This window comes from Gavialis gangeticus, unplaced genomic scaffold, assembly GCF_001723915.1.
Source record: "Gavialis gangeticus isolate Ggan-Ray unplaced genomic scaffold, GavGan_comp1, whole genome shotgun sequence".
Taxonomy (NCBI): Eukaryota; Metazoa; Chordata; order Crocodylia; family Gavialidae; genus Gavialis; species Gavialis gangeticus.
In genome coordinates, this window is record NW_017728992.1 from 57011716 (window position 1) to 57024290 (window position 12575).

Sequence of the window (12575 nt, forward strand, 5' to 3'; positions counted from 1 at the left end):
ATGCACCTGGATTGGAGTGGCTCCGTAGCAGGGCCTACGGGGAATTTTAGGGTGGCTGCAGCCCCACCACAGCCCCTGCTCCACTACACTCCATGGAGCAGGCAGCCCGGAGCACAGCCCTGGCTCTATGGCTGGGGCCAGCCACGTGGAGTGCAGCCCTGCCTCTACCTGCCCTGCGGACTGCAGCCTGGCAGCAGGGGCTAGCTTCCCAGAGCACAGCCTGGCCCAGCCTGCCCTGTGCAGATCCACATGCCTGCTCCCATAACCTCCTGGACCCACGGTGCATGGTGGTGGGAGCCCCCACTCCCCACATCCCATGCCTCCCCACCCCAGCTGGGCAACTTGTCCCAGCCCTGATCCCTCCCTCACTGTGGGGGCATTGATCTGCCCCCCACCACCCCTAACAGATTTACCAGCTAGAGGCAGCTGTGCCCAGCATCCTCAAGGACTGCTGCCTGTTTAGTTTATGGCTGAAGCTCTGAATTGGTGCCGAATTGATTCAGAGGCTTCCGATTCAATTCAGAGCTTTTAATGCATCTCCCGATTCAATTCAGATTTGGAGATTTGGCCACCGAATTAGGCTGAATCAAATCAGCTACCAAAGCATCACACAGCTCTAATAGCTGGTCTACCAAGAATAGGCAGCAACTACCAGTCATTTAACACAAGGGCCCTTTTACTTGTCAGATAGCCAAAAACAACTCTGGCTGATATCAGTTCAAGATCAGCCCAAGTTGCTAAGAGTCCAAGGAAACCCACTCTCATCACTGAACTCCTATTTATTTAAATAAGTCTGTTTTGTTTCATCATTTCTCAACAATTTCCCTCCAAAAGCCACATACAAAGGGTCCCCTCCTCGCACTAAAGTGCTTAATAACAACTTTCCAGGCTAAGAGTTCTCTGTATTCCACAACTTGCTCTATTTAACACACTACTCAGTCCTTAGCTTTGAAATTATAGCATGCATCATGGCTTTCCCCACAATTCAAGCACTTTGCAAATGAGCTAAGGTGTCTGATTAGTTATAAGAAATCCATCACTGTTTGAGCAAAAATAAGTAGACTTGATGAAACAATATTTTTATTATATTTAATACAAGTGAATAGATTAGGAGATCTGAAATGTTATAAAGCAATATACATACTGAATAAATAATATGCACAGGAGAGTCTTGTCTACATTATATAACACTGGCTAGTATTCAGAATACTTAAAATAAATCCAGTGACATTGGATAAAGTCCATAAAAATGCTATCCTGTCTTCCCTTGTATGAAATTGTTCAAGTATAAAAAATCCAATACAGTGTAAAATATTAAATTCCATTTAGATCAAGAATAAAAATTGCAAGTATTGCAGTTTCACAGGACAATGTAAAGCAGCATTTTCTAGCAAAGAAAAATATATAGTCAGTCTATGTATAGATGAGTGAAAAGAACTGTACTAATGTATTTGAGGTCTAAGAAAAAAAAAAAAAACTAAGAGGGAAAAGCATGAATTAGCAATATTTTAATGTAAAAATCTAAAAGGTGTTAATTTAAGAATACCCTCATACAGTGCACATACTGAATTTAAATAAATCCGAGTCAACGTCCTTAGTTGATTAGGTTAATATTTAATATGCTACATCTAAACTACTAAATAATTTATGCCATGAGATGAATACATAATTTTACAGTGTCACATCTAAAGTTGCTTTCTTTAGAGTGCAGCATAGTAAAACTTTCAAAATAAATATTTTCTTAAATAGCATTACAATTAAGGCACAGTATAAATCACATACCATTTACCCTTGAAGAACTGTATCTCAGTAACGAAAGTTGTGTCGTGTACTGTAGGTTTGCTAATAAATATTTTAAATATTATTCTGAAATATACTAAAATTGTACAAATTTTCAAGAAGAGAAATTCCCTTAAAACAGTTCTTAAAGGTTTAAATTCATCAAGCTTCTTCCTGCCTTTATTCACAAGTCATGAATAGATGCAATAAATAGAAAGAGAAGGCTGTTGCAGTAAATGGCTGATCCTATTTCAGAATCAGAATAGCTGACACCAGCAATTAAAGTTTCCCAAAAGTGAAACAGGATGGGGAGAGGGATTAGAATGTGACAAGCTCATCAAACGAGCACAAGTGATGTGTTCTTTCCAGAACTGTCTGTGTTATTGATTGTCTCTACAGCTGTTGCACCCATTAATTTCACATCACTTGCTCCACAGTTCCACTCATCCAGAGGACAAATAAGAAAATAACTTTGGTGCCTGTCCGCCATTTTACCAGCAGGCCATGTTCCTCAGGTTGTTCGATGCCCATTCATGAAATGGTAAGAAAATACTCTCTCGCTAAAACTGGCTCTGTAGGCCACAAAAGCAAGAAAGGACAATCAGTGCTTTAAACTTTCTTTTTTAAGTTAAACTTCATATAAAGGCTACATTTTGCTCACTATTTTTTCCTCTGGTTCTACTTTTTCTAAATACCATTTTCTCACTTGTAAAAGGCAGTTTGCTTCCCTGATACTGTAAAAAATACACTTTTCCTTTTATTTTATTTCCCCCCCAACCCCTCCCCATGAAGTCCCATTGCTACTCTTGCCATCCTTTCAGAACAGTACAGTACGTTTTCAGTTTTTTCTGGACTGATACTGAAACTGATACACCCTACCCTACTCCTTTCCTATAACAACATGAATTGGATGCATACTGTATGGAGACAGTGGAATAATAATAATAAAATCTTTAACATTGCAGTAACATTGCTTTTCTTAAAGCTTCTTAATGTTAATAGTCTCTTATTAACTATGTGTATTGGAAGGCTGGAAAAGAAAGAAAGAAAACTTTCTTCAAAAGTCCATCTGCTATTGCATGCGGTCTGTTTGCAGCTGTTGTGGCTGGTACTGGCCAAAGGCTGCAGCTGCTGCAGCAGCTGTCCCAGGTGCTGCAGCAGTGATTGGTTGCTGGACTGCATAGCCATAACCCCCAGCGGTGACATATCCTGCAGCAGCCGGGGATGCTGCATATGGGTACTGGTCATAGGCGGCAGCAGCTGCTGCTGCTGCTGAATACTGGGCATATGCAGCTCCAGTGTAATCAATATAAGGTGTGGTGGAGGCAGCAGCGGCTGTGGGTTGGACATGTGGAATTACAACTCCTGGCTGCACAAAAGCCTGTGGATAGACATAATGAGCAGGTATCCTGTTGAAAGATGAAAGACAAAGTTAGAATTCATACATCAGGTCACCTCCAAATGCTCCTTCCATATTCAGAACTAAAACAAACTCAATTTAGTTGTTGTTATGTGCATAGGGTTGCCACAATAACTAGCTCAAATAGACCCATGTATCATTTCAGTAGCCCAAAAGAGATGCATTGCTCCAAAGCACAGTGCTTCAGCTGGCTTTAATTAAAACACCACAGCATCAAGCAACATAAAACACTTTCATTTTAGGAGGGCCAGCATCTGTGATGGCAGCTTAAGCAGTTTTAACAAAGGAAAGTTTGATGCATCCCAGCTGTAAGACTGAAGTATTAACATTAAGAAAAAAAAAAAAGAAAAGAAAAGAAAAGAAAAAGGGGAAAAAAAAATCAAATCACATTCAAGTGATTTTTATTACCCTAATTCAGACAAATAGACAATTAGTATATTTCATTATAGCTAAACTTTAAAATAAATAAAAGATTTATACATTTCCCCCTCCCCTCAGAAGTTTTTTTGTATCATGGCAACCCTACTTAGATTGCTATGCAGACTCAGCACACATTAATTTCTCTGCAACCTCAGTCATCCTTATTAAAAATAAAAATTAAAAAAAAATAAAATAAAATAAAATCACAGGCGACAAAGGAGTTTAAATGAAGTTCACAAGTGTGGTAAACACAGCAAGAATCACACTTTCCAAACGAACTATAGTGCAGCTCACTCTGTCACAAAAGGCCATTGAAGGGAAGCTACATAGATGCTATTAAAACTCATAACAGTGATTCCTAAGTACATGTGCATCACACTTTTGTAAAGGTCATAAGGACACGATGTTCAAACCTGTTTGATTATCAGGCCACTGATGTCCTGTTTTGTGCCAGCTTGTTTATTTCTACGCAAGACATATAGCATAGAGTTTTTTGGGAGATGGGGTAGGATTAAGTCTAAACGGATCTGGTGCTTAACAAAAGCAAAAAACAGGTTTATGACTCATGAAATAACTGTTTCGAACAAGTCAATACACACACACTTCCCTCCCACCCTTACCTTGACCAAATTAGAGAATTTGCCTCCTTAGTTTGTAAACTAGCCTTTGACTGAACTGGTTTTGATGTCTGCAGTAACCCCATCACATCACACAAATCTACATACAGATTACTCTAATCCTTCCATGTTATCTTCTAATAGTAAATGCACCGTTTTGAACAGAAATAATAGCGCCATTTTTAATGACGCATCTAAGCCTCCATCTTGCATCTGGACTGATGTGTAGATTCATTCATGCATAGTCAGTAGGGCTCAACATAGCTACAAAGGTCTGCTCATGCAGCTCCAAATGCAGGATCAGGGCCATATACTCTGCACACAAATCAGAAACTTCCCTTTCCAGCTGAGTCTAAATACAGCTCCAACCTTTTAGCACAATATTTGCATTGTAACCATAGATGGAACATCACGCAACACTACATTCTGTAAGAGGAAAAAGTTAAAAAAAAAGAGCTTCTAGTTTTATTTTAAAACATTAATGCTAACTGTTACGAGGTAGACAGGACATTGTCAGTTAAATTTTTTCCAGAATACAAATTTTATTCCCCCCTACCCTTTTCCCCCACACATGCACAAACTGTAAAGTTGGTTTTTCCTATTTTGGTTTTTTAATTAAAGAGAAGAAGTGAACTATTAAGTACCCCCTTCTGCTGTGTTTGTAACTTAAACACTGTGGTTGTAGAAACCCAACAATGCAATGGAGATAATTTATTTTCCATTGTCTGAGAGGAGATCGGTGAAAAGTTTGACAGACAGGGAAAGGAGGGGGGGGGAGTAGAAGCAGTGAGAAAACTGGATTCTTAAAAAGCAGCTTAAATTTATACATTGAGGGGGAAAAAAGATACACTTGCTGCATACTTTAAAGCTGACACATTGGTAATTAGAGAATTATCTTAGCCCTCCACTCAAACAGAATAAACACTGCACACAAATATCTTGTATTAGATACTGACATGAGTGTGAATATAATTCTTTTATAGTGTTGGAATTGGTCTTAAATAGGAAAAGAAAGATTGAATTCATGTCTTATTCTAAGTTACGTGACAATTTGCCTGCTTTACTACTTTAGAGTCTTCCCTCAAGGCTTCTCCTAAACTTTGTGATAGTGACAGTCAACTTAGTATCCATGTAAGAGTCAGTTTTATATACAACTATCATGGTTTAAAAAAGTTACTTCAACAGGAAAGGCGTAGAAAGGTAGACTAAACTTTGAGATTTCTCTGTACCAATAGAAGATGGCATTACAAAGGATTCCCTGGGTTATTGGGACTTTTGTATGTATACTTTAAATCCTTGTTAAATACTAGGCATAAAGATGCATGTGCTTCCACTTAAAACCTTGTGACTTGTTCTCTTTAAACCAAGAAACTTAGCTAACAGGTGGTGAATTATGAAACCTTATCTCTTTACAACTTCTTAGTCCACATTATACGTGAACCCCATGGAAGATCCTCACCATCATGCCATTTCACACATGGTGATTGACGGCATAAGCTGCAGCAGAGCTATTTTTGATTGTCTGTCATGCGACAAGGTTTTCAAGCAGAGTAAAATGACTTTATAAGGCCAAAGTAAACTTCTATGCATGCTTGCCTTTGTGGTAGATAGATCTCAATGATATTGAAACATTAACCCCTTTTATACTCTGTGAGGCCAAAAGGTTAAAGAGCGGTTTCCCATTATGCTGGGGCACCTTTAATCGTCAGGGTTTTTATACCCAAGATGACTGGATTTCTGTGAGCAGGGAATTATTTGAAACGTACATATAGTCTCAGCTAGCTTCACTGCTTTTCATTTATTGTTTTTCCATTGTGGAATATACAAGTTCACTGATGGAAAAAAAGGCAATGTTTGGTTTGGCACCAAGCATAATTTTGGAGCGTACAACTTGATGTGACAATTGGTCTTGCTCCGGACTTTCCTTATTCTAAACTGCAAGGAGAAAGCATTTTTTATTCTTTTTTTAAAACAAAGTTAGCAGCTTGGTAAAACTGACTGCCAGGGTAACTGGCTGGGCAACATTAAACTGCTAGCCATGTTGTTTTAAGTGTTATGCAGACAACTGAAATGAAACGAAGATGATATAGGCTTGTCTTTCTGTATCTTACAGTTATATAGCAATTCATTATTAATGCATAGAACAATGATACTATGACTGCTACAACAGAATCATTATTAGACTCTGAAGAAAATGTATTCTTTCTGGATCTTGCACTGCATCATGTTTTTAGAATTATTATTAACTAGTATTTTATTCAAGATTAAGTAGTAAGCCTTCTAATACCATAAGTAGGGTTACACATACACAAAATCCTGCAGTGCCAAAATATGCTTGCTTTGAAGTTTGTGTCTAACAGTTCAGAAGGCAGTGGACATTCTCAGTGTTCCCTTTTCTTTAACTGCTTCAGCAATTTAATATTATACAAGTCTTCTAATCAAAGTCAGGACAGGACTTTTCCCACAAGCATTTATAATCATGCAGCCCAGACAGATTATTTATCAAATTGGTACTATCAGCTAACCCATTGGTAGCTGGTTTGTCATCTTTCTGCTCCATTGAAGGAGCATTAGTTTTCCAGTTACTTTGGAATCAGGATTTGGACAAATGGGGAACAGATCTCTGGTAAATAGCTACAAATATATCTTACCTCTATCTTTCCCTACATGCCTTTAAATTTCTCACCAGCGTAGCATGAATATTGCATATGCAAAAAAGAAAAAAGGACCAACCTTAGTGGAAAGAAAAGTCTTACAAAAAAAAAAAAAACCCATCAGCTCAACAGCAGCAACTGGCATTCTAATAGTATAAACTAAGTTTTCACAGATCATAGCGGGATTGGTCACCAACCCCGATCAGACTCCACTTTCAACCTCCCACTCAGAGTAAAGTAGAAGTCAGAAAGTATTACTTGGTGAGTGAGTTAACGTCAACATCAGAATGAGAAAAGTAACTCAGTTATGTGTTTTAGGAACTGAAATTAATCTAGCTTGTTGGTCTCATCTATAGTAAATACAATGCTCAGAATTCAAGTACACCTTCCCATTAAGACTGAGGTACTGTAATCCATTTATTTTCAGCATCTTTGCTAAAAGCTAGAACCATGACAGAGCATTTCTGACCACACTGGATTTTCACCAGTTCACACATTTTTAGTGTGTTGATTAGCATTCTTTTCCATTTTGTTCACAGCACTGCAGTGAATGTCCACATTACTTACTTTTACATAGCATACTAAAGTACACTGGCTCAGTATTCATAGAAAAAGAACTTAAAACTATCTTTCAGTGTTGTCCAGCTAACATTCAAAACATTACTCTTTACAGAAAAAGTTTACCCAGTTAAAAATAGCCAAACATTTAAATGTCTGTAGATGATCAGTCAAACAACACAGCCTTTTCACCACCACCTCATGTTATCATCATTCATTATCTCCTTACTGTATTTATACTTCTCTCCTCAACCTTAGTTTCCTCCATTCACATATACAGAAATCAAAACAGCAGTTTACTGGGAAACTATTGGAAGTGGATGTTTTCAATAGGAGGTGGGATTGATAATTTAATTTTATTATGTGCATTAGAAAAGCTGGTAGGAACATAGATTAAAAAACAAAAAAAAAAACAACAACAACACAAAAACAAACAAACCAAAACACACTACCACCATATTCTGACACGCATGCACACCTGTGTGTGCAAAAATCTCTCTTCTCAAGACTAATACTACACTACATTGGAACCACAACTTGAAAAAATATCCCCAAACCAATGAGCAACATTTTAAAATATAGGTTGTCTTGGGACAAGGGCTAGGGAGGAGTGAAGAGAGACAGAAAGTATCCTTAATTTACAAAGGTTCTTCAAGTAGCATATAGTGCCTCCTTTTCTGTGCTAGATAAGTACTTTCTGGGTTTCCCACTGCTCCCTCAGCATTCCCCTGGCATCTCTTTGTAACTATATTTTAACAGTTCTAGGTAGCCGTTCCCTGTCTACATTATTGTGCATAGTAAACCTATCAGCTATGCTTCGTAATTTCTCGCTGGCTCTTCAGAACACTAATAGATAATTCCTTGCAACAAGGCCAACAATAGAAATTATGAGAAGGGGGGGGGGAAAAAAAGAAATTTTATAAACCAATGAATTTAATGTACATTTCCAAAACTAGTATTCTGATATACATCAAACTCCCTAGGAAAAAGAAAAAAGTACCAACACACAATCCACTATGATAGGAGGTGCTGTATGTGACCTTTCTAGAAGGCCCTCTTCCTTTTGAATACATTTTGAGGACAGGTGATAGAGTGGCCACTATGGAGTAGCTACTGCCATTTCACCATACCATGCTACAGTATCTTAAAACTAGACTTGTCAAAAAATTAACAGAGTACATTTTGTGATGCATTCTCCTTATGTTACTGTTAGCCTACTCATTAAATTAGCAAAATGCATTATTTTGCAACGAATCTCCCAGTCAGTACGAAGTAGAGAAGTAGTAGTCTACAGAAAATTCAAAGGGGACTTTACCTCCTAATTTTGTTTTTAAAAAGTAAGAGAGTTAGAACTACTTAGGAATAGGGGAATTTTCTTTTTAAAGGAAGGCACTAAATATTGTCAGATGTAGAAATTAAAGTCTCAAATTAGAAAGCCCAAGTGGACACACATTGTTAATAAGAGAGCTCCACACCCTTCCAAAACCCTCCCAAGAGACAAAACCAAGAAAAATGAACATGCAAGCAATACGCTGATTTTCTTTAAAAAAAAAAAACAAAACCCAAAAATAATAAATAAATAATATCAAGAAATCACACAAATTTAGCACTCACTACAAAATATGGTTAAAAAAAAAAAAGTCACAGGCTACAGCTTGAAAGCAAGAAAAAAAAAAATCCCTTTGCTCCCCATGGCAAAGTCAAAGTCAACACTCCTCAACAACAAAAACAAAATTAAAGAGACCCCCAAAAAAACTTTTACTACAGCTCTTTCAATTAAATAAAAGCACACAGTTTAGCTATCAACACCACTTCATTACTGTAATAATGAAATAAATAAAATAAAGCACACGGAGGTCTATCGACTATTAAAAAACAAAACAAAAATAAAACAAAAAATAAAAAACATACATGCATCGTTAATCACCATTTTAGCTTGTTTGGGTTTGAGTCTACTGGTTACAGAGTTTAATTCCAAACAGAACTATTCCACCTCTTATCATCATATCCTTCTGATCAGTTATCTTAACTGTAAACGATCCCTGTCAGATTAGAAAGAGATAAATAACATTGAGTCAAGCTGAAAAAAAAAAATAAATAAATGGGAGGGGGCACAGTGATCTTGCATAAGTCATACCTTCTTTTTTTTTCTTTTTTTAAAGAATAAAAAAAAAAAAAAATCATAGGACTATATAGTACTTGTTTGCTTGGGTGGGAGAACAGCGTATTTCTTGCACAACTTGACTCAGCTATACTACTTGGAGCATCACTTGCAAAGTGAGCATAAAATTTACAGGGCACATATTTTTAAGTCTTGAAAATTTCAACAGTACCATTATCAAATTCAGTGGCAATACTACACGTGAGTAAAAGATTATACTTTTTTTCCCCATTCTTTAAAGACCTGTTAATAGACTTACCCAAAAGGTCTCTGTATGAGAGCTGGATGAAGTTGCTGAACACCAAAGGCAAAACCTACCAAACAAAAACACATCACAAACAAGGGTTCTTTCAGCTGCTTGTTTAAACTATGAACTCAACAACAAGCTCAACTAACAAGCAGTAGTAAAGATGTGTGAAACAGAGCCTCTTGTTTTACTGTCTAACCTGGATGTTTGTAATCTTGAAATTTACCAATCTGCAAAAGGACAGTTTACGTAAAAAAAGACAGCTAGGAAACCTCCACTGCATCACTGTGCATTAGATCATGTTTTCTAGCAGTTAATTCCAATCTCTACCTATAGCTTCAGAATTCCATCTGCTAATTTTTAACGACTGGTGCGTATGTGCAGTTTCCGTGAACTGCAGTGGAAGCCAATTTATATGCCAATATGAAGGTAGAATTTAACCCATACTGCAACATAAACTAACTTTCTTCTTGTGATGAACTATTTATACATCACTGGCCGTGTCGTTATACATTATGTGAACTCCTCCCTCACACTGGTGGGGTCTTGGTCACACAAGCAAACATGTTAAGAAGTATTCAGGGTTCAGAGTCAGCTCCTTCCATCAGGATATGAACATATCACTACAGACTTCTCCTTTATCTTGCGGTAAAGCAATGGTATTGAAAGGAATGTGGACAAACCAATATCTAACTTCTGGAGCAAAACTTGCCACATAACCCATTCTGTACAATGCAGCCCCTCTGTTTTAAAAGTCCGCATTGAGATATTGTTTGTGTAAAACTGCACTTACCAAGATGTGCCTCCTACCTAGGCCTAATTTTTCCCCTCAATAATACTATAATGTTGACTGTCGTTCCATTTATCACAAAGGTCCAACCCAAAGAGAAGTCTGTACTGCAAAAATTCCTCAAGGGCGATGCATACATTTCTCTTTATGCACGGCATACATGCCCACTCTATGTAAGCATTTGTACAGAATTGCCAAAGAATTAAAATATACAGTAATGGAAACAGTGGAGATCTGGGGTGCTTTCCTTGGAATAGAGCTCATGTTGGTTTGTTTTTAATTCTCTTCAGAAATTGTGCACCAAGAGGAAAGAGATAGGAGGGTGAGAGAGACAGAACACATGAGCAAGCACGTGTCTTTTCTCACCTGGCTGCATTATCCTCGGCTTGGCTCCCAGGTATGCCAGGTTCACATTGGCCTTCCTGCCATCAATGATAGGATTGGGATCTTTGCAAGCCCTCTCAGCAGCAGCTCTGTCAGCCATGGTGACCTTAACAATATACAAGGCTAGGAATTAAACCATGATCTCTAGTAAAAAGAAGTACCACACACCCCATCCCTTCTGAAGCAGCCTGCTCCCCCACAGAGAGAAAGCTGAAACCTCACTTCACTTAGCAACTCTTTCTTTTTGCTACAAAATGAATGGCTTGGCTCGCACACTCTGGATAAACCATGGGTGCCTCTAGGGAGGGGGGAGGGAATGCAGGAAAGCAAAAGCAAACCTACTAACGCAGCAATTCTCCACCAGGGTGCTGTAGCACCCTGGAGCGCCACAAGATCTCCAAGGGTGCCATGCAACATTAGGGCTGTTATGTACACAAGGATGACTCCCAAATTCAAACAGGAACCTGATGTATTAAAAACTCTAAGTATAACAGAACTCTTCCCAATAGAAAAACTGCTCTCTTATTTTCCCCCCCAGTCAAGAAACAAGTGGAAACTAAGAGCAAGCATTTTCTGAGGGGGCCTTGAGTCTAACAGGGTTGGAAACCAGCAAGCTAAAAGGCTTGAGGCCTGGACAAGTTCATCCCCAGCCTGGAAGCTCCCTGTGCCATGGAAACAAGGTGCCCCCCCCCTCTACTGGAGCCTCTCAGTTCCCCTTTGCTCCCCACTCCCTCCTGGGCCGGCAGCCACCAGTAATGGGGTGGTTCTTATGTGTTGTTTCTCAGCTGGCTTTTCAGCTGAGAATCAGGCAGGGATCTGAGGCAGCGCAGGGGAGGCAGCCCCTGCGCTGCCTCAGATAGGGCAAACTTGGGACTTTATCAGTGCACAGCACACTGGCCAGCAAGCACCCGCTGCCAGCAACTTGCCGGCATCTGCACCAGGATGAACTCTCATGTTGGATACCCGGTGTGCCACCCTTCCAGCCCCACGCAGGGCCCATCCCTGGAAATCCACCACCCACCCACTCCCCATACATCCTCTATGCCCCCAGCAGGGGTGATCCTTGGCAATACAACCCCCCGGGGCACTACCTGGGACTGATCCCTAGAAATCCACCCCCCAGTCATGCTCCTGGCAGGGGCAATCCACCCCCCACCCACCCTCCATGCCTCCCAGCAAAAGGTGATCCCTGACAACCCAACCCTACCCACTCCCCCATGGCCTGACTTGGGACTGATTCCTGGAAATCTACCCTGCCAGCCATGCTCCCAGCAAGGGTGGCCCCTGGAAATCCACCACCCCACATGGGACCGATCTCTAGTAATCCACCCCTCAAGAACACTCCATGCCCCCAGCAGGAGCAATCCATGACTCCCCACACTCTCCCAACCCCACGCAGGCCATATCCCTGCCAATCCACCCTCCAGTAAGTGATCCCTGGAAACCTGCCCCCCTTACACACAGCAGGTTGAACCCTTACAATCTACCCCCCAGTGGGAGTGATCCCTTGAAATCCCCCGCCTTACACACAGTGGGCCAGATCCC

At 39.7% G+C, this 12575-nt stretch overlaps 1 protein-coding gene across 3 annotated transcripts in view; it reads right to left on the reverse strand.

Annotated features, from left to right (window-relative positions):
* Positions 1-1066: 1066 nt before the first annotated feature.
* Positions 1067-12575, reverse strand: part of RBM24 (RNA binding motif protein 24) — a 17629-nt gene continuing 6120 nt past the window's right edge. Inside the window, exons 2-5 of one of the 3 annotated variants that reach the window (XR_002098563.1) lie at positions 11013-11136; positions 9869-9923; positions 9360-9490; positions 3099-3188 (exon numbers count right to left, since the gene is read on the reverse strand). Coding sequence is in view for 1 of the 3 variants with exons in the window: in XM_019522909.1 (XP_019378454.1) it covers positions 2852-3188; positions 9869-9923; positions 11013-11136 (516 nt within the window). In the remaining 2 variants the exon portion in view is untranslated. Of the gene's footprint in view, positions 3189-9359; positions 9491-9868; positions 9924-11012; positions 11137-12575 lie in introns of all 3 variants that reach the window. The other 2 variants (XR_002098564.1, XM_019522909.1) reach the window with 2 other exon arrangements.